The sequence below is a fragment of the Acomys russatus genome, chromosome 16, assembly GCF_903995435.1.
Source record: "Acomys russatus chromosome 16, mAcoRus1.1, whole genome shotgun sequence".
Lineage (NCBI taxonomy): Eukaryota > Metazoa > Chordata > Mammalia > Rodentia > Muridae > Acomys > Acomys russatus.
The window spans coordinates 23,749,194-23,769,179 of NC_067152.1; the positions used below are offsets into that span (position 1 = coordinate 23,749,194).

General features: G+C 47.2%; 1 protein-coding gene across 1 annotated transcript in view; it reads left to right on the forward strand.

The window, feature by feature from the left end:
* Positions 1 to 4,733: 4,733 nt before the first annotated feature.
* Socs7 (suppressor of cytokine signaling 7) overlaps positions 4,734 to 19,986 on the forward strand; it is a 32,968-nt gene continuing 17,715 nt past the window's right edge. The window contains exons 1-3 of the mRNA XM_051158428.1: positions 4,734 to 5,749; positions 16,839 to 16,903; positions 19,829 to 19,933. Coding sequence (XP_051014385.1) covers positions 4,734 to 5,749; positions 16,839 to 16,903; positions 19,829 to 19,933 — 1,186 coding nt within the window. The remainder of the gene's footprint in view (positions 5,750 to 16,838; positions 16,904 to 19,828; positions 19,934 to 19,986) is intronic.

The window sequence follows — 19,986 nt, forward strand, 5'->3', positions numbered from 1 at the left end:
CTCTGACTCCTGAGTGCTGGGATTAAAGGTGTGCGCCACCACATCCAGCTTGATTATTATTTCTTAAACAATACTGGGAAAAGTTTGATCATAAATTTCCCTGGGCTTTAAGCCATTGTGTTTACATGATGCAACATGGCTTGAAACTAAACAGTCTTAACACAGAAAAAACTCGACTTACTTCCTATCCCAGACCAACAGGTGTGCTATCCATCTTTATCCAAGCCTAGGATAACTGCCAAGGGGTCCTCCATTGTAAAACATCTGTAAAGCAGGACATTCCAAGCTCACCTTCTATTGCTCTCAAAGCAGGTTCTAAAGAAACTTTTGATTTACTATAAGAACAACTTTTACTTTTCTACAGTTAACAATACCTAACCAGGTACTGTTATGTTAAAGTCCTAACTTTCTTTTCAAGAAGTTTCTGCCTGGTTGCTCATGATAGTCAGAGCCAAAGCTCTCTCATTGTCTCAAGCCTTTGGCCAGATGCCTTCTTTCATCATTCTCTGTGGGGAAAAGTCTCCCAGTATAAATTTCTTTCTTTCTTTCTGTCTTTCTTTCTTTCTTTTTCTTTCTTTCTTTTTCTTTTTCTAAGATTTATTTATTATGTATACAATGTTCTATTATCATGTGTGCTTACACTCCAGAAGAGGGCACAAGATCTCATTACAGATGGTTGTGAGCCACCATGTGGGTGCTGGGAATTGAACTCAGGACCTCTGGATGAGCAGCCAGTGCTCTTAACAGCTGAGCCATCTCTCCAGCCCTGTAAATTTCATTAGGGCTGAACTCAAAGTGAAAAATAGAGAGAAAGGCAGTTTTAGGAGAAAAGGCAGATTTCAAAGGAGTTTTTAGGCAAAATTAGACCTGGACCATAGATATAGATAATATTTAAGGGCAGTGGTGATCAGCCAGAGATCTTTGGAACTTTGTCAAGCAAAGCCTCTACAACTTGTCATCACGTCTCTGACATCCCTTGCCAAGTAAGCAAGGCTACAATGTGTGCCTTCCTTTTTCATTGGTAGAAATGGGGTCCAATGGTGCTAGAGGGCAGATTTATGCCAGCTTCTGAAATTCAGTTGCTATCATTTCTGGAATTTTGTATGCCAGTTAGTTGTTAGACATAATAGATTCTTAGTCTTCTGACTAAGATCAAGTGCTGTTGTGGGGCAGTGGTGGCACACGCCTTTAACGTCAGCATTCAGGAGGCAGAGGTAGGTGAGTCTCTGTGAGGCCAGCTTGGTCGACAGACAGAGAAACCCTGTCTCCAAAAACAAAAAAAGATCAAGTGCTATTAAACATAGTCACTGGGCTGGAGAGATGACTCAGTGGTCAAGAGTGCTGGTTGGGTTCCCAGAGGACCTGTGTTCTATTCCAAGCACACAACTGTAACTCTAGTCCCAGAAGTCTGACACTCTTCCCTGGATTCTGAGGACACCAGGCAAGCATGTGGTGCACAGACAATACATGCATGAAAGAAAAACACCCACAATACATTTAAGAAACAAAACAAAACAAAAACCCGCTACTCTTCAAAATTAAATTATATAAATTTATAGCAATAGAGATACAGCGTAATGGTAGAGTGCTTGCCTGGCATGCAGAAGTCCCTGGGTTCAATCCCCAGCAATATATATACATATGCATATATGTGTGTTATATGTATACATATACATACACATGTATACATGTCTGTTACATGCATATATACATATATAAACTTATACATTAAAAATACCCCCCAAAAAGAACACCCCAAAAAACAGATGTACTACATTCTCAAAACTTGTAACTTTTTATTACATCTACTTATTTATTTCATGTGGTGTGTGTCTAATGTGCCATGGCACATACGTGGAGGCTAGAAGATGATTTTCAGGAGACAGTTCCATTTTCCACCATGTGAGTCACATGGACAGAACTCAGGCTTAGGCGACAAGTACCTTAACCCATTGAGCCACCTTGGTGGACCCAAACTCATAACTTTACCTATGCTCCTGGGATTATTTAAGCTCACTGCATGTAACGAAACCTACCACATAAAGAATGGTACATTAGAGCTCATGTCTTCCTGAATTTACTAAGGTCGGGTGCATATTAGCCACTGAGCAAGTGCTACAAACCAGTGGTTGATTCGTTGTTTGCTATTCACCTCGACTTTAAAAATGGTGGAGGAGGCTGGACAGATAGGTCAGCGGTTAATAGCACGTTCTGCTCTTGCAGAGGAGCAGAGTTCAGTTCCCAGCACCCATGTCCAGTGACTCACAACAGCTCATAATTACAGCTGTAGGGGATCTGGTGCCCTTTCTGGGCACCCGCACACACGCTCATACAATGTACACACACATCTTTAAGTGATGGCGGCTATGAGTGACTCTGATTTACACCTCCTGTCGATCAGTACGTGTCGCATTAGGACTAACACGAAAAGCTGAAGAAATTTCCAGTGGTTGAAAACTGTCCCAATTCAGCAAAGTTATCTCCATTATTGACAATTTGATCAAGTTTGTCTGTTTTTTTTTTTTTTCCACTGTCCTCTTGCATCAACAGAGGAAAATATCAGTAAAAATTCTTGTGCCAGCATATACCTGAAAGATGCTCCACCATACAAGGACTTTTGCTCAGCCATGTTCGTAGCAGCTTTATATGTAATAGCCAGAATCTAGAAACAACCTAGATGTCCCTCAACCGAAGAATGGGTAAAGATGTAAATGTGATACCTTTACGCAGTGGAATATTACTCAGCTGGCTAAAAATCTTGAAATTTGCAGGCAAATGGATGGAACTAGAAACAGTCATCCTGAATGAGGTAACCCAGACCCAGAAAGACACGCATGGTATAGATTCACTTATAAGTGGATATTAGCCCAACATAGATGTCCTTTGAGAGATCCCACCGCGGGGTGGGGGGGTGGGAGGGATTGGGACAGATACTGGAACTCTGGACTCTGGGCGGAACGATGAGAGTTGTATGGAAGAGTCGGGGGAGGGGATGGAAGGCCTGGGAATCAGGACCTCTACATGGAGACCATCAAGGCCGGCAGATCTGGACCCAGGTGGCCTGCGTAAACTGATGCATCAAGCAAGGACAACGCATGCAGAGAACCTAGACGCCCTGTTCGGATGTAGCCGATAGACGGCTGATTCTCCAAGTGTGTGTGTGGGGACGGCTGCCACTGAACCTCTGACATGCACTCTGGTGCTCACGATTTGGTCACTGCTCCTTGCAAGAAGGCTTTGCGGGCACACAGAGAAAGGGGATGCAGGCTTATCCTGATGAGACCTGGTAGGCTGCGGCCAGACAGTGGGGGAGGAGGGTCCCCTCTGTCAGAGGTCTAGGGGAGGGGAATAGGGCAGTAGAGGGAGGGGGGATGGGACCGGGAAGATAAGAGGGAGGGGGATAACAATCGGGATGTAATCTGTGAATAAGTTATAACAAATTTATATATAAACTCTTGTGACAATTACACTTCTTGGTCACTTGTCACCAGTCTGGAAAGGGCTGGGAGACTGAAGCCGGGTGGTTGAATTCATGCTTAGCATGTGCCACATCTTGGATTCTATCCTCAACATGACACACAAACACACACACACACACACACACACACACACACACACACACTATGACAATAAGTGGAAGTACGCATTTGGCAATCAGAATTGGCTATCGTATTTTTTTTTTTAAAAAGACTTATTTATTATGTATACAATATCCTGCCTGCCAGCCAGAAGAGGACACCAGATCTCATTATAGATGGTTGTGAGCCACCATGTGGTTGCTGGGAATTGAACTCGGGACATTTGGAAGAGCAGTCGGTGCTCTTAACCTCTGAGCCATCTCTCCAGTCCCGGCTATGGTATATTTTTATTTCTTGGAGATTGTGTGCCACATCCTTGATTCCCAGTGGAATTCATGATAACACGATGTAACTATATACACACCTTTTCTTTCCCCAAAGAACCAGTTGCTTTAACAAGGCACAGCACACCGCCGGATCTAGAACACCTTTTCAGTAGTCATTCCATAATTCACTGGATTCCAGGAAAGAGGACTCAGAATTTTTTTTTTTAGTTTTTCGAGACAGGGTTTCTCTGTGTAGCCTTGGCCATCCTGGACTCACTTTGTAGACCAGGCTGGCCTCGAACTCACATCGATCCGCCTGCCTCTGCCTCCGGAGTGCTGGGATTAAAGGCGTGCGCCACCACGCCCGGCTCAAGGACTCAGATTTAATGAAATGACTTGGCCAAGGTCACACATCCCAAGGAGCATAGATAGGACAAGACCCAGGGCTCCCAGGTCCAGACCCGGGTCCCAATGCCTGCTCCGCTCTAAACAGAAGAGTGGATAGGGCCCAGGCGCCCGGGAAGTGAAAAGGCCGGGGTCCGTGCCGGAGACTAAGGAGGCCACAGAACCAGCAACCGGCCAATAGCGAGCAGAGCCGAGACAGCGTCAGGCGTAACGGAGGCAGACGCTGCGTACCTTAGGGCAGGGGGCGGGACCTATCCAGGAAGTGACGTCTTGGGGGTGGTCCTCGGCGGCGGCGCGCTGCCTGGGCTCGCCTTGGGCTCCGCGCACCCCCCCCCCGTTCCCCCCGCCCCCTCTATGAGGCAGAGGCCGCGGCGGCCGTTAGCGCTGTCGCTCCGGGGGCAGCGGCGGGCGGGGCTCCGGCGGGGCCCGGCCTAGTCCCCACCCAGCCCGGCTCCCAGCCGCCCGCCCTCCCTCCCTCACCCCGATGCAGGGGGCCGAGCTCCGGGATGGCGAGGCGGCGGCGGCGGCCGCTTCGTACCGGGTCCTGAGCCGCCTCCTCGGCTATGGAGATGCGGCCCCCGAGCCAGGCCCGCCGCCGCCGCCGCCGCCGCCGCCCCCGGGCCATGGCCCATCGCCGCCGCCACCCTTCCTCGCTCGGCCCGGCCCGCGGGGCGCCCGGCCGCCGCAGCTGATGGTGTTCCGCAACGTGGGGCGGCCGCCGGAGGAGGGGGACGCGGAGGCGGCCCCGGAGCCGGGACCCTCGGAACTGCTGTGTCCCCGGCACCGCTGTGCGCTGGATCCCAAGGCCCTCCCGTCGGGCTTGACGCTCGAGCGGACCTGGGGTCCGGTGGCTGGACTAGAGGCGCAGCTGGCGGCTCTGGGGCTCGGGCAGCCGGCGGGGCCGGGGATCAAGACTGCCGGCGGAGGCTGCTGCCCGTGCCCGTGCCCCCCGCAGCCGCCGCCGCCTCAGCCCCCGCCGCCTGCTGCCGCTCAGCAGGCCGGGGAGGACCCCACGGAAACGAGCGACGCGCTGCTGGTCCTGGAAGGCTTGGAATCGGAGGCCGAGAGCCTGGAGACTAACAGCTGCTCCGAAGAGGAGCTCAGCAGCCCGGGCCGTGGAGGAGGAGGAGGGGGCGGCCGGCTTCTGCTGCAGCCCCCGGGCCCCGAACTACCCCCGGTGCCCTTCCCGCTGCAGGACTTGGTCCCTCCAGGGCGTCTGAGCCGAGGGGAGCCCCAGCAGCAGCAGCAGCAGCAGCTGCAGCAACAGCAGCAACCTCCCCCACCGCCGCCGCCTCCCGGGCCCCTCCGGCCCCTCGCGGGCCCTTCTCGGAAGGGCTCCTTCAAAATCCGCCTCAGTCGACTGTTTCGCACGAAGAGCTGCAACGGTGGCTCAGGCGGTGGGGATGGGACCGGCAAGAGGCCTTCTGGAGATCTGGCAGCTTCAGCTGCGAGCCTAACGGACATGGGAGGCTCTGCGGGCCGGGAGCTGGATTCGGGGAGGTGAGATTGATTGGCTTGGGGGGGGGGGCAGGCGACAAACTTCCATTTCTTTTCCCCTACTGCTAACACGATACTGTCAGTTGTCAAGCTGTGGACTTCTGGAAGAGGCCGACACTTGGGACTAAAGGTGGTAACATCTTCCATTAGATCAGAGCTAATTGTGGAAACAGCTTTCACTCTTGGAGAGTTCACACTCGGTGACACTTCTCAGTGGGTTAGCGTCTCTTGCTGGGGATGATTTGAAGTCCTGCCTCACCCTCCATCTCTGTACCTGTCCCACTTTTTAAGCCAGCCCCCCCCCCCATGTCTGTCATTACTAACAATGCTGGGAGGTTGCTGCAACTGTATGGCCTTGAGGCCAACAAGCTGTGTCAAGCACCTGCCTATTATTTGGACCATCTTGCTTATTCTCCCTGCGCACCTGCCCCCATCCTCTTCACATGTACATGCCTTCAAATGGCCTGAGGAGTTTGGCCAGCAATTAGCTGGCCATCTCTATTCATAGTATTTTCCTGGCTGTTTTTAGATATTTGCCATGTAAAGCCTGTGTGCTGACCACATTCTGAGAGTAGCTTAGGCCTGCTCTCTCTTTCACACAGACCCGAGAATTCCCGGTGAGGTATACACATTGACATCTAGGCTAGTTAATGACAATTCCAAACTTAGATGTAGAGGTTCCCCCCACCCCTGAATTTCTAAAAAGTGGCTGGACTTTTGGCATTAGGACATAGCTCTGCTGTGTCCGTTTATATAAAGCTGCCAGCTTTTGTATCCCTGAATGAGATTTACCTTGTGATATACCTGTGAATTGTAGTTCTGAATTTGCCTTAGACTTGAATTTGTGGCTTTTGTTTTGTTTTTAGACAAGCTTTTATTATGTTGATCAGGCATTGAATTCACTATGTAGCCCAGATTGGTCTAGATCTCTTGATCTTCCTCTCTCTCATCCCCCTGAGTCCTGAGTCAGCCTCCCAAGTGCCAGGACTATAGGCCTGTTGCCACCATGCCTGGCTGGAATTTGTCTTGGTGTAATTTATGTGATGGATTCTTGAAACATACTGACAGTGACAAACCAAGGCCAAAAAGCAGAGGAATTGATAACTTTGCTGAGCGGTAGAATCTGGGGGTGGGGTGGGGGTGTTGAATTTTTAAAGCTCCCCAGTGGATCGTTCCTGGATTCAAAACCATTCATTCTTGGATGTGGGTTTCTCAAGGAAACTTGAATACTCCGAGATAAAGGTATGGGATCAATTTGGCTTTGTTGCCAATGGATGCCATGGACCAAACCCAGATCCCTGGTTGTTTGCTCCAGTATGTTGTCCCTTTAGGTAGGACCTATGTTATTTTATTTTTTACTTTTTTTATTTTTTTGTGAACTGCTGAAGGCTCAGTTCTTGAAAAGTGTGTGACTGCTGAAACTGCATTTTCCTCTCCAGTAGTAGGTTCTGTATTTGATGCTCCACTTACCAGTATGGATGAAATTTGCATCAGCTGAGGGTGGAGGGCAGGATTGAAGCTGAGGGTGATGGCACAGGATGGATTGATGCTTTTTTTGTGGTTTGTCTTGTCTTTGTTCCACATTGACCAGGACTTCATCTAAGATTCCCGAGACAAGTATGAGGTGTGGTGTGAAATTAGCTGCTACGTCTAATAGATGAGGGAGTGGAAAAGGCATATAGCATTGTACGGTGTTTTGCCTTTCGAAGCAGAATTTAATGGCCATTGGCTGCTGTCATCAACCCTCACACCAAGCACAACACCGATGTCTGCTGCAGAGCAAATTAGGCTGCACCTCTGCAAAGAAGCTTAGTTCAGGGCACTGGAGAAAGACGTTGTTTGGGTCTAAGAGCTTTTTCTGATGAATTGGAGAAGAGCTAGGTATTTGTGTGTAAACATTTGGTTGACTTGACTGCTATTTGGAGGCATCATGTTGTGTAAGAATCAGGAAGCTCAGCATTAGTTGTGGGACGGAGGGCAGATCTGTCCTCTTCATCCTGCCCTTTTCATCGGTGAAATGGGACAGCTATGAACTGTCCTGTTCATGTCCTTACAGGGGATGTGAACACTGTATGGAATATTTTGTGCTTTTTGGAAGAGAAGTAGTAGATTGAATTGGTACTTTCCCCTATGCTAAGCTTTGGTGTTGCTTGCTATCTTTTCTGCACTTAGCATGTGCCAGTCTTGCTGGCAGCCTTGAGGCTGTGAGAACCTTGCTAAGTCTGGCCAGGGTAGTTGTGATGCCTGTGGATCTGTGTCTCCTAAGCGAGTCCTCCCTTGTTAGGAAGAGCAGTGGCTTGGAGTTTTCACTCGTCTTCTTGTTTGAAATGGTAGGACCCGAAGGTCTGTCTTTGCCAGTTCTGAGGCTTCCGGAGCCATGTGGGTTTCAGTTAATTATGGGCCTCCGCTGTCTTTGCCATGTAATTTGGGGCATTTATGGTAACCTCTAGGCATATTTCTCTTTGCTCTTCTCAACATCTAACTTTCCCATCTACACGTTTCCGACAGCTATCGCTTTCAGTGGCAAAGTATTTCCTAACAATCGTTTTTATAAGGCTCAGCAGTCTGCATTGGTGAACAACTCAGCTTCCTTTCACATGCTTTGGATTTGCTTAAGTGGACCTGCCCAGATATGCAAGTCCTAAGAATATAAGTATAGGTGGGACTGGAGAGATGGCTTAGAAGTTGAGGGTACTTGATAATCTTGCAGAAGCTCAGAGTTTGGTTCCCATGTACCCAGGTTGGACATCCAGGTTGGGTAGCTCCTCCTGTAACGAACGCTACCTTCAGGGGATGCAAGGTCCTCTTCTGATCTTAGCAGGCACATACATGCACACACATATGTAAAAATCCTAAATCTGTAGAAGCAAAAGAGTATGAGGGTCAGCAGGACAGCTCACCAGATGGAGGTGCCTGTGCCGAGTCTCATGATGACTTGAGTTTGAACCAGTCTGGGATCCATGTGATGGAAGGAGAAAAATGCCTCTCACAAGTTGTCCTCTGACCCCCGCATGTCTGCACCCACCCCAGACTTCTTAAACATAAATAAACGTTGCTGGGCATGGTGGCACACACCTTTAATCCCAGCGGGAGGCAGAGGCAGGTGGATCTCTCAGTTGGAGGCCAGCCTGGTCTACATAATGAATTCTGGGCCAGCCACAGCTACATGCGAGACCCTGTCTCCAAAAAAAATTTTTTTCTATTAAAAAAAAAAAAAGTGAGTTAGCTTTGAGAGCTCTTTATAGTAAGATTAAGCCTGCCAACTAATCAGATTTCTGTTCTTTAGGAGCTGGGCTAGGCCTTATATCACACATATGTCAGAATTCAGAGAGCTGGGCTTCGTGCCTGTGGGCCTTGGTATAATATAGAACTTTGCTATTTCAGGAAAGCTAGTGGAGTTCCCTTGTCTGTTTCACATGTGTTGAGTTGATTGTCTTCAGATTTGGTGAAAAAAGGCATTTATCTGCCCTGTTAGAATCATCACATAATACCCACCTGGTTGGGAGCAGCACTGTCCTCAGGGGTTTGTCTACTGAGTTTAACAGTACTGTCCCTGGCAGTCTTCATGGTTGTGAGAGGCTGAGATGGAGAGCAGTTCTATAGTGATGTTTGATTTGTTGGGGGAACGGTGCAATTCTGCATCAGAGAGGCTCTTTGGCATGAGTCTGGGGCCCTGCTGTCATGGGTAGACTTGGCTGAGAGCAGAAAGTTACTGTTTCTTTGGGTCTTGAGAGCCAGGGGAGGGGTGTATTTTGCTACTGTTTTTTTTTTTTTTTTTTTTTTTTTTTTTTCCTTTATTCCTACTTTTGGTTTCATTAAAAGGATTTTTAAAAAATGTGTATGTCTGTATGTATGTGCACATAAAAATTGTGCCTGATAAGGTCAGAAGAGGGCACTGGGTCCCGTAGATCTGGTGTTACGGGAAGTTGTGAGCTGCACAGCTTGGGTGCTGGGAACCACACTCAGCTCCTCTGGAAGAATAGCAGGAAACAGCTGAGCCATCGCTCCAGCCCCTTTTCTCCACCTCCCCATCCCCCTTGTTGTCTTTTTGAGATGCAGTCTGCACTGGCCAATCACCTTCCTGCCTAAGCTTCCTGGAGCTCTGGGATTACAGATGTGCCTGGTCTTGGATAGCCCAGGATGGCCTCACACTTACTGTGTGTGCGCGCTCAAGGCTGGCCATGAGCTGATCCTCTCGCTTCCACCTCCCACGTGCTCACATCACAGGGGTGCTAAGGCCACCATATCAGCCAGGCTCAAAGGGGCCTTTTTGAGTCATAACATGATATGCCGAAAGCAAGGTGATACTGTGGTGTGTGAGCTGTGTTTGGGTTTTTGTTTCATATTTTGTTGGCCTTTTAAATTATCTTTTTACAAACTGCTTGTGGCTGTCAGCTCTCTCAGAACAAGTTCCCTGGCTTTAAGACTTTTGTCTGTCTAGTGGAGTCTTGTGCGGTTAATATTCTCCTTGGCAACATCATTCCTGAGGGTTTCAACATTGTCAGGCTCTGCCCCTGGTTTTTCCCTAGAAGTTCCCTCCATCGGTTTTCTAGTTGGTTTACGACAGAGTTTTGGATATGACCTTGCTGCACAGATGTCTGTGTATTGGAAGTAAAAATGAACACATGGTTTTTGTGCTTGTAGCTAGCACATGAACAGACACTGCCTTGTGACGTGTTGGAAATGGCACAGGCTGCCTGGCTTGGCACTGGGTGCCTTAGAGGGGCAGAGGTGTCTTGGAGGCACACAGGCTAGTATGTGAGCATCCTAGTTTGGAAGGTGCTTTAGCAAGGATACATGCAGGCTTTAACAATAAAGGGATTTACGGACAAGAGTGGTAGATATGACGGTTCATTGTTTATATTCTGAGTTCCAAGGATTTTGAAAACTGGCCAATAGTTACATCTATGTGCTGTTGTCCTGTTTAGTCTAGCGCTTTTTTTTTTTTTTCCTTTTTGGAGACAGAGTTTCTTGTGTACTAGCCCTGGCTGTCCTGGAACTCTCTTTGTAGACCAGATTCACCTGCCTCTGCCTCCCGAGTGCTGGGATTAAAGACGTGCTCCACCACGCCCTGCCTAGAGTAACACTTCTAATTCCTTTTATCTCATTAATCTGTTGCAATGCAGATAATTTGCAGAGTGAAAGTCGACAGGGGTGTTCTCTTGCCTACAACTCAGGCCATGGCATACTTGACTCAAAGGATAGCAGTCACCCCAAAAGACCTTTGCCTGAAGCCTTCTGTCTGAGGTCACTTGAGTCATGACCTACTAAATCCTTAGCCTGCCTCTCCAGTGAGTCTGTTCTAAGATGCAAGTGGCCCACTGGCAAAGTTAAAGTACTATAATTTTGCACTGCAGTGTTTTTCGTGGTGATGTGGGAAGGTATCAGTAACCCATGAATATGGTATGGAGGGTTAGTTAGGATGCTTAGCTGGGCTGGGGATGGAGCTCGGTTGGTGGCCTGCTTGTCTGGTATGCTCAGAGCCCTGGGTTGGATTCCCAGCACTGGAGAATATGTTTCTTTGGAGGCCTGGGATGTATGGCGCTTAGCTTGACTTTAATCTCCAGCATAGACTGCATAAACCAGGCGTGCTTGTAACCCAGCAGTGAGGAGATGGAGGCAGGAGGGCCATCCTCAGCTACTTATCAGGTGCAGAGAACCCTGTGCCAAAAATAAAGTCACAAAACCGTCCTGTCAGCTGAGAATTGGGCTTTTACCATCCCGGATGTTTACTATATGAAAGGGGGTTAGGAAACGTGTGCACCAAACACATAACCAGCTGCTCATCGTTAGGCTTAGTAAATAGGCTCATATTGGCCATGCTTTATCTACACTCAAGTGTTGCTTTCCTCATGTTTTGTCCTCCCCTAGGTAGCTGCCATCCTCAGTTTTATTTTATTTTTTGTTTTTTCGAGACAGGGTTTCTCTGTGTAGCCTTGGCTGTCTTGGACTTGCTTTGTAGACCAGCTGGCCTCGACCTCACAGTGATCCTCCTGCCTCTGCCTCCCGAGTGCTGGGCTTAAAGGTGTGCGCCACCACGCCTGGCTGCCATCCTCAATTTTATGTTAAATTATTTCCTTGCTTTTTTAAAAAAAAGTCATCTAGATTGACCTTTTGATGAATGGTAGACCTTAGAATGCTCACAGGGTCTTGGGATAGGAAATGGGTTTTCAGTTAGGCAGCGTGTCCCGAGAGGGAGAGTGCTGCACGCCTACTGTCATTTCAGCCTCTCAGACCCTCTACCTTTAGCTTCCAGCCCCGAAGCGCCCATCTCTGCCAGGAGGAGCCATACAGCACTGTCAGATGGCTCTGCCTGGGTTTACATTCAGATGGTTTCTTTTTCTAGATCCTAGAAACTATGATTTTCTTCAAAATGTCGGGGGTGGGGGAGAAGATGAGCTGAAGTGAGAAGGCCCCCGCAAGACGTGTGCACTTGGGTACTGCTGTTCTTCAGAGCTTGGCACTGGAGAGACTCGTCCCTAGCATGGGCAGATGGCAGAGTGATGCAGTTTCCTTTGAAAAGAGGCAAACTGCCAAATGGCTGAGGTGTGAACCTTTTGAAAGGCCAGTGCTCTGGGTTTCTACTTGCTGAGTTTAATGTTGTACCCACAGTTACCAAATAAAAGTCAGCTTAGATGCTCCTCAGCTTCTAAATTCATGTCCAGTGGGATTAACTTTCCACTCTAGGCCTTTGGGCTGTTGGCACTAAGCTGTAGGCATGAGCAACTTTTATAAATGGAGACCATGTGTGGTGGTATCTTGTTTTTTTGCAGCCATGTCCCCAGTGTGGGCTGTGGATGTATTCAAGTGTGGGTGTCAGACCTCTTAGAAGGAAGCTGCCTATATTTCATCTCTTTCTTTGACACTAGGTGTATGTAGCCCTTGCTGGCCTGGGACTCAACTTATAGATCAGGCTTGCTTGCACTCACAGAGATCTGCCTCTGCCTCCCAAGTGCTGCTGAGACTAAAGGTGTGTGCCTTTTTTGTGTGTTTTGTTTTTTGAGTTATGGTCTTGTTATGTAGCTTTGAACTTGAACGTGTAATGGTCCTGCTTCTTTTCCCACGTGCTGGGAATAAGTACGCAGCACCACATCCAGGAAGCTGAGAATGAAAACCAAAGTTTTCATTGTCTGCTTTTGAAATTCTGTTTGCAGTTTGAGAAGCTCAGGTATTTACATTAAGACAAAAGCAGGAGTGGGAGAGAGATGGCTCAGCACTTAAGAGCACATGCTACTCTCACAGAGGACCTGAGATCATTTCCTAGCACCCATGTGAGGCAGCTCAGAACCACCTGTAACTCTAGCTCCAGAGAATCTGACACCTCTGGCCTTTGATGACACCTGTACTTACATGTGCAAACAAACGCACAGACACATAATTAAAATTAATAAAAATTGGGGCTGGAAAGATGGCTCAGAGGTTAAGAGCACTGGCTGTTTTTCCAAAGGTCCTGAGTTCAATTCCCAGCAGCCACATGGTGGCTCACAAGTATCTACAATGAGATCTGGTGCCCTTGTCTGGTGTGCAGGCACACATTTGGGTAGAATGCTGTATAAATAATAAATATAAATCTTTTAAAAATTTAATAAAAATTAAAAGCTGGTGTGGTGGCACAAACCTTTAATTCCGGCACTTGGCTGAAGCAGGCAGATCTCTGTGAGTATGAGGCCGGCCTGGTCTACAAAGTGAGTTCAGAACAGCCAAGACCACACAGAGAAACCCTGTCTCAAAAAACACAAAAACAAACAAACAAACAAACAAGCAAGCAAGAAATCCAAAAAGTTAAACAAGAATGCAAAGCTGGGCATCCTGCTGTGCACCTGTGGTCCCAGCAGAGAGAGTTCAAGCTCATCTCCTTAGTGAGTCAGGGGCCAGCCTAGACTACATGAGGTTCTGTTTCAAACAAAACAAAAACAAAGCACAAACAGTTTTTGTTTTGAGGCTGGAGAGAGATGGCTCAAGGGTTAAGAGCTCTTGCTGTTCTTCCAAATCACCTGAGTTCAGTTCCTGGTGTCCAGAGTAGCTCACCGGAGCCTAGGACTCTTCTAATTCCAGGGGTCCCATCTTTAGCCTCAGTTGACACCCACATACGTGTGACAGACAAGCATACGCATGCCTATAAATAAAAACACATTAAAAATTTTTTTTAATTTTAATTTTTATATGCATTGGTATTTTGCCTGCCTGCATGTCTGTGTGGAGGTGTTGGATCCCCTAGAACTGGAGCTACAGACTCCAATTACAGTAGCTGTCATGTGGGTGTTAGGAATTGAATCCAGGTCCTCTGAAAGAGTAGGCAGTGCTCTTAACTGCTAAGCCATCTCTCCAGCCCCCAAATACACATTAAAAAACAAAACAAAACAAAAACCCCTAAACCCCCTACATGTTTTTGCTTTGTGTGGGGGCTGGTGCAGAGATTGACTTCAGGGCACTGTGCGTGATTGGTGGCATTTCACTAACTAGGCTGTACCATGGGTCCTGAAAGCAAATACTTTGTTTTGTTTTGTTTTTGGGTTTGTTGTTTTTGTTTTTCAAGGCAGACTTTCTCTGTGTAGCCCTGGCTGTCCTGGAGCTTAGAGCCCCTCCCCCACTTTCAGTTTCCCAAGTGCTAGAAATAAAGGAGTGCACCACCACACCTGTGAATACAAATGATTTTAAATAGGATCTCATTTTAGATTTTTTTCTTCTGTAATAAAGGGTTTGCTTTGTGTTTTAGAACATTTGAAAGCCAGAGTTTTAGACATGTGTGTTCGCTTCTCCCCTTATTCTCCGTGTGTTTTCTTTCTTTCTTTTTTTGAGACAGGTTTCTCTTTGTAGCTCTGGCTGTCTGAGAACTCACTCTGTAGACCAGGCTGGCCTCAAACTCGGAGAGCCTCCTGTTTCTGCCTCCCCAGTGCTGGGATTAGAGGTGTGCACCACCACCCAGCTTCCTGTGTGCTTTCTTACTCTATTGGTTCAGCTGAGAGTTAAAAAGAGTTTACTTTTATTTATTCCTTTGGATCACAGTATTTCTGGAAGGTGAGCCAGCTGTGATATCTGGAGTCATACATTATGTAACTGTAATTATAATGTCTAGAGTCAGTCAATTGTGGGATGGGGTTTTAAATATTTTTAAAAATATGCATATGTTTGTGTGTGTGAACATAGGTACACTGGTGTGTGGGTGCTGAGGCCGCAGAACCCCTGCAGCCTAGTCAATGCAGGTGCTGGGAATTGCAGCTTAGGGCCTTTCCAGCTCTCCAGCTGCGGATAAGACTTTTTTAAAAGTCTGGTTTATTGGACTATAAGTTTGGCTTATTTGCTTGCTTTGTTGTTGTTGTTGTTGTTGTTTGTTTGTTTATTTGTTGTGTGTTTTTTGGTTTGGTTTTTCTTTTCTTTTCTTTTTTTTTTGGTTTTTCGAGACAGGGTTTCTCTGTGTAGCCTTGGCTGTCCTGGACTCACTTTGTAGACCAGGCTGGACTCGAACTCACAGCGATCCGCCTGCCTCTGCCTCCTGAGTGCTGGGATTAAAGATGTGCGCCATCAAGCCCGGCTACTTGGTTTGGTTTTTCAAGACAAAGTTTCTCAGTGTAACAGAACCCTGCCTCTCTTGGAGCTCAATTTGTAGACTAGGCTGGCCTTGAACTCACAGAGATCATCTACCTGCCTTTGCCTCCTGAGTGCTGGTGTTAAAGGCGTATGCCACCACACACAGCTGGGGTATAAATTTTATGCTACAAAATTCACCTTCTTTAGGTGTCCAGTTGTATTGATTTTGGGGTGTGTGTGTGATACTTTGTTTCAGACAGTTTCTGACTATGTAGCTTTAACTAGCCTAGAACTCAACATATAGACCAGGCTAGCCTGGAACTCCCTTCAGGTGGTTGGTATTAAAAAGGTGTATGTCTTCATGGCCAGATGATTTTTCTTTCTTTTCTTGCATGGGGTGGGGGTGGGGGTGGGGGGTGCCTCCCTGTTATGTAGTACTCACCTTTGGCTATTCTAGAACTCACTATGTAGGCCAGGCTGGCTTGTCTCTGCCTCCTGAATACTGACATTAAAGGTCTACACCACCATGCCTAGCCTGGCTGATTTCTGACAGATTTATGTAGTCGTCAGAACCTACTTCTTGCCCTTTGTGAGCACATAGCTTGTTTCTACCCCCTCAGTAAAATCTTTGTCATCTTGAGGTGAATGAAAAGATGTTTTAAGCCAGGCAGTGGTGGCTCATACCTTTAATCCCAGCACTCAGGAGTCAGAGGCAGGCTGGTGTCTGTGAATTCCAGGCCAGCCTGGTCTACAGAGTGGATTCCAGGGCAGCTGTGGCTGCACAGAGAAACCCCATCTTGAAAAACCAAACCAAACAAACAAACAAGAAAAAAAAAAAGATGTTTTAAGTTTAGCTCATTTCGGCTGCAAAGTCTGTGTTGGCATCTTTTGTTTTTCATTGTTTGCTGAATTGTCACCTTGGTGTGTAAATGGAAGATGGCTTCTGGAGAACGCCAAGGCAGAGCTGTGTGACTCAGGGAGGGGAGGGTACACTTGGTGCCAGGCAGAGCTGCCCACCTGTTAGCCATGTCCTTGGCTCACATCCCAGGGCCATGGGCAGAGAAGTGGTCATGGGTGAAGGTGGTAATGGATTTTTTAGTGTTCTTCTGAGTCTGGGGTGTGCTCCCTGGCGCCCTGGCTCTGTTTGGAACCTTGTCTTAGAGTCAGGCCCGTAGGGAAGCTGTTGCTCCAAGCTGGCAGCTGCTTAGGCCTAAAGCCTTTGGCTTGGCTTTCAGATGAAAATCAAGTCTGCATCCAACTTTGTTTCTTGTGAAATAGACTTAGTAATTACCCCTCAAGGTGTTTAATGTGCTGGGCATGTTAGGATCCAAAGGATTGCTATTGCTTTGGAGGCTGGATTCAGTAGCCAGATCTATTTAAGGAATTGCCTTAATCATTTCATTCTCCTTTAAATTTTAGGCTTCATTACGGAAGTGTTGCCAGCGTGTCTGTAATAAAGGGTTTGCTTTGTGCTTCAGGACATCTGGAATCCAGCGTGCTAGTGATTTAAGTGCATATGTGTTCATTTCCCCCTTTTTTCTCTGTGTGCTTTCTTGCTCCCTAGGAAACCCAGGTTGACAAGAACTCAAAGTGCCTTTTCTCCGGTCTCCTTCAGCCCCTTGTTCACAGGTAAGGATCATACCTTTCTTTCTCTCTTCTGACAACTGACATTGGGAATGTTCTGAGCCCTTTCACGAATACCCTTGCAGATGCATTGCTGGGGGAGCTCCATGCACCTTCCCAGCTGTCTGCAGTAATTTCCTTCATCCCATGCCCCCTGGGTTGGGATGGCATGTGGAGTGTGTTCTTGATTTCAGATGCTTTACCTTGAAGATGAAGGCTGCTTCGTGGTAATTGGGTAGCCCTAGAAGTTGCACAGTTTAGTGCTATTATATATAAATTAAAGGCAAGAATTTAAAAAATATAAGCTTGCAATGCATAAAAGATTTCCTTGAAGTCATAATTCCTGTCCCAGCTTCCAAGGAAGTCCATAGATTACCCATGAGTGGCTGGCCTGGTCTGGTCTAAAGTCTTAGGGCAAATGGGATTATGTGAGCTCGTGTCTTACCGTTTTAGGGGGTAGCAGTTCTTGCAGCTGTTAGTGTTCTTCATTGTGTCTATTTTAAGTCTGTCCTCTTGCAGCAGGGAACACAGTTGCTAAAGTGAGAAGGCTATTGAGTGTCCTCTTGGTAGCGGGTTACTCCCATGCCATCTCATATTATGGGAAACGTTTCAGAGAGAGACCTTCTGTTCTGTCAGTCATGGGTAAAGCTCCTGGTTGAGCAGAAGCTGTAAAAAGGTCTTTTTCACGTCGTTTCAAGTCTGAGAAGCCAGCTGCCCTACTTGGTTGTGACTAAGAAGCCCTTTAAAAAATAGTCTTTGGTTGGGTGTAGTGATCAACTTCTGTAATTCCACCACTTGGGAGGCAGAGGAAGGAAGATTGCAAAATTCAAGGCTGGTGTGGTCTATGTAGTGATTCAGGCCAGTCCGTGCTAGGTAGTGAGAGACCCTATCTCAAAAACGTAATTAACTAAATTTAAAATGTCAATCTCTAACTTCTTTGAATATTATGGCCCTTTTAAAGGTGATTAGAAGAATTGATTTAGAATGGACATTTCCAGGCCAGTGGGTTCCCCCCACTGCAAAGGTTCTAGTGAGTTGTTAGAACAAATGACATCATGTAGACATGTGCTGTGGTGGGTCTCCGTACACAGAATTGCTTATCTTATTGGCTACATACTTTTCTAGTTAATGGGGACATGCACATTTGTACTTTTGGGTTAAGACAGAGCCTTAGCACTTTAAAATGACATCCTAGACTTTCCTGACAGAGACGTGCCTGTGCCTATTGCACTGCTCGAAGTAGTGAGGCTGACAGTTATCAATCCATAGCCAGTGGTGTCCTACAACTTTCACTGGTGCCTCAAATATCCAATGAGGAGCAGAGGCTGGCCTTGAACTCCTGCCTCTGACCACTGAGTGTTGGGTGCCCTGCTACCCTGAAGTTCTTTCTTTTTTAAACATTTACTGTGTATGCGTGCACATATGTGGGAAGCTGGAAACAGTTTGTAGGAGTTGACCTCAGGTCTTCAGGTTTGGAGGCGAGCACTCTGTATGCTGAGCCGTCTCACTGCTCCTTACCCAGTTGTTAGTTTTCTGGCTCTTGCTTTTGTCGTGTCCATATGGCATATAGAAAACTACTTGCTTGCTCCACATTAGCATGTTAGCGTGCAAGGACAAGTGGTATGGTTTTATTTGATAAAGAAGATTTCTTTTCAGAGTTAGAGCCCTTATTCAAGGGAAGTCAGTGGCCCAAATAGCATTGGATAGCTTTCTCACTGTCAGGCCAAGCTAATGCTTTTCTCCTAAGGAAATCTGGCCCCTAGTGTAGTAAAGGGATGATAGAATTTTTATTTTATGTGTATGGGTATTTTGTCTACATGTATGTCTCTGTGATCCTCTTATGTACCTGGTGTCTGTAGAGCCTACAAGAGGGTATCAGATACCGTGGAACTGGAATTATAGACGGATGTGAGCTGCTGTATGAGTGCTGAGAATCAAATCTTGGTTCTCTGGAAGAGCAGCCAGTGCTCTTAACCCCTGAGCCATCTCTCCAGCCATGAATGATCGGATGAAAACATTTTAAAATTTTTATTATTTTATTCTTTTTTATTTACTTCTTATTTATTGATTGTGTGTCACATCATGCTTGTGGAGGTCAGAGGACAGTGATCAAAAGTCAGTTCTTAACGCAGGGCATGGTGGCGCACGCCTGTACTGTAATCCCAGCATTTGGGGGGCAGAGGCAGGCAGATCTCTGTGAGTTCGAGACCAGCCTGGTCTGCAAAGTGAGTTCAGGACAGCCAAGGCTACACAGAGAAACCCTGTCTTGAAAAACTAAAAATAAAAAAAGTCAGTTCTTTTCTTCCACTATGCAGAGCTTAGGGATTGAATTCAGATTGTCAGGTTTGTTGGCAAGTCCCTTTACCTACTGAGCCATCCTACCATCCTCCCCCCTTTATTTTAACTTTATGTATATGAGTTGATTTGCCTATTTGTGTATACTCTGCGTGTTTCTGGTGCCTGCAGAGGCCAGAAGGTGGCGCTGAATGCCCTGGAACTGGAGTTAGGGTGGTTACGAGCCACCATGTTGGTGTGGGAAAACAAATGTGGGTCTGCTCAAGAGTAGCAAATCTTGTAACCTCCAAGCCAGCTCACTAACCTGAGGAGGACTGGAGAGCCTTGTTTTGTTTTGTTTATTAGACAGTTTCTGTGTAGCCCTGGCTGTCCTGGAATTCACTCTGTAGACCAGGCTGGCCTGGAGCTCACAGAGAACCGCCTATCTCTGCCTCCTGTGTGTGCCACCACGCCCGGCAACAACTGGATTTTAAGCCAATTAGTGTTGAGGGTAATTCCAGCCTGGAGAGATCAGACTCTGAGCTTTGGGACCCTCGGCCCTCTGGCCTCCCTTGCTTGCCCTGCGTTCCCCTTTCCTTTTGGCCTCAGCTTTGGGCATGGTGCTTCTGTAACATGCTTGCTATATGAATCCCTCAGGTGAGACAGTGTCGCTTGTGGACGTGGACATTTCTCAGCGGGGCCTGACCTCTCCACACCCTCCAACTCCCCCTCCTCCTCCAAGAAGAAGCCTCAGCCTCCTAGGTATAGTCTCCGACCTGCCCTTTTGCCATCTTACCCTAGAGGGAGGGTGGGCT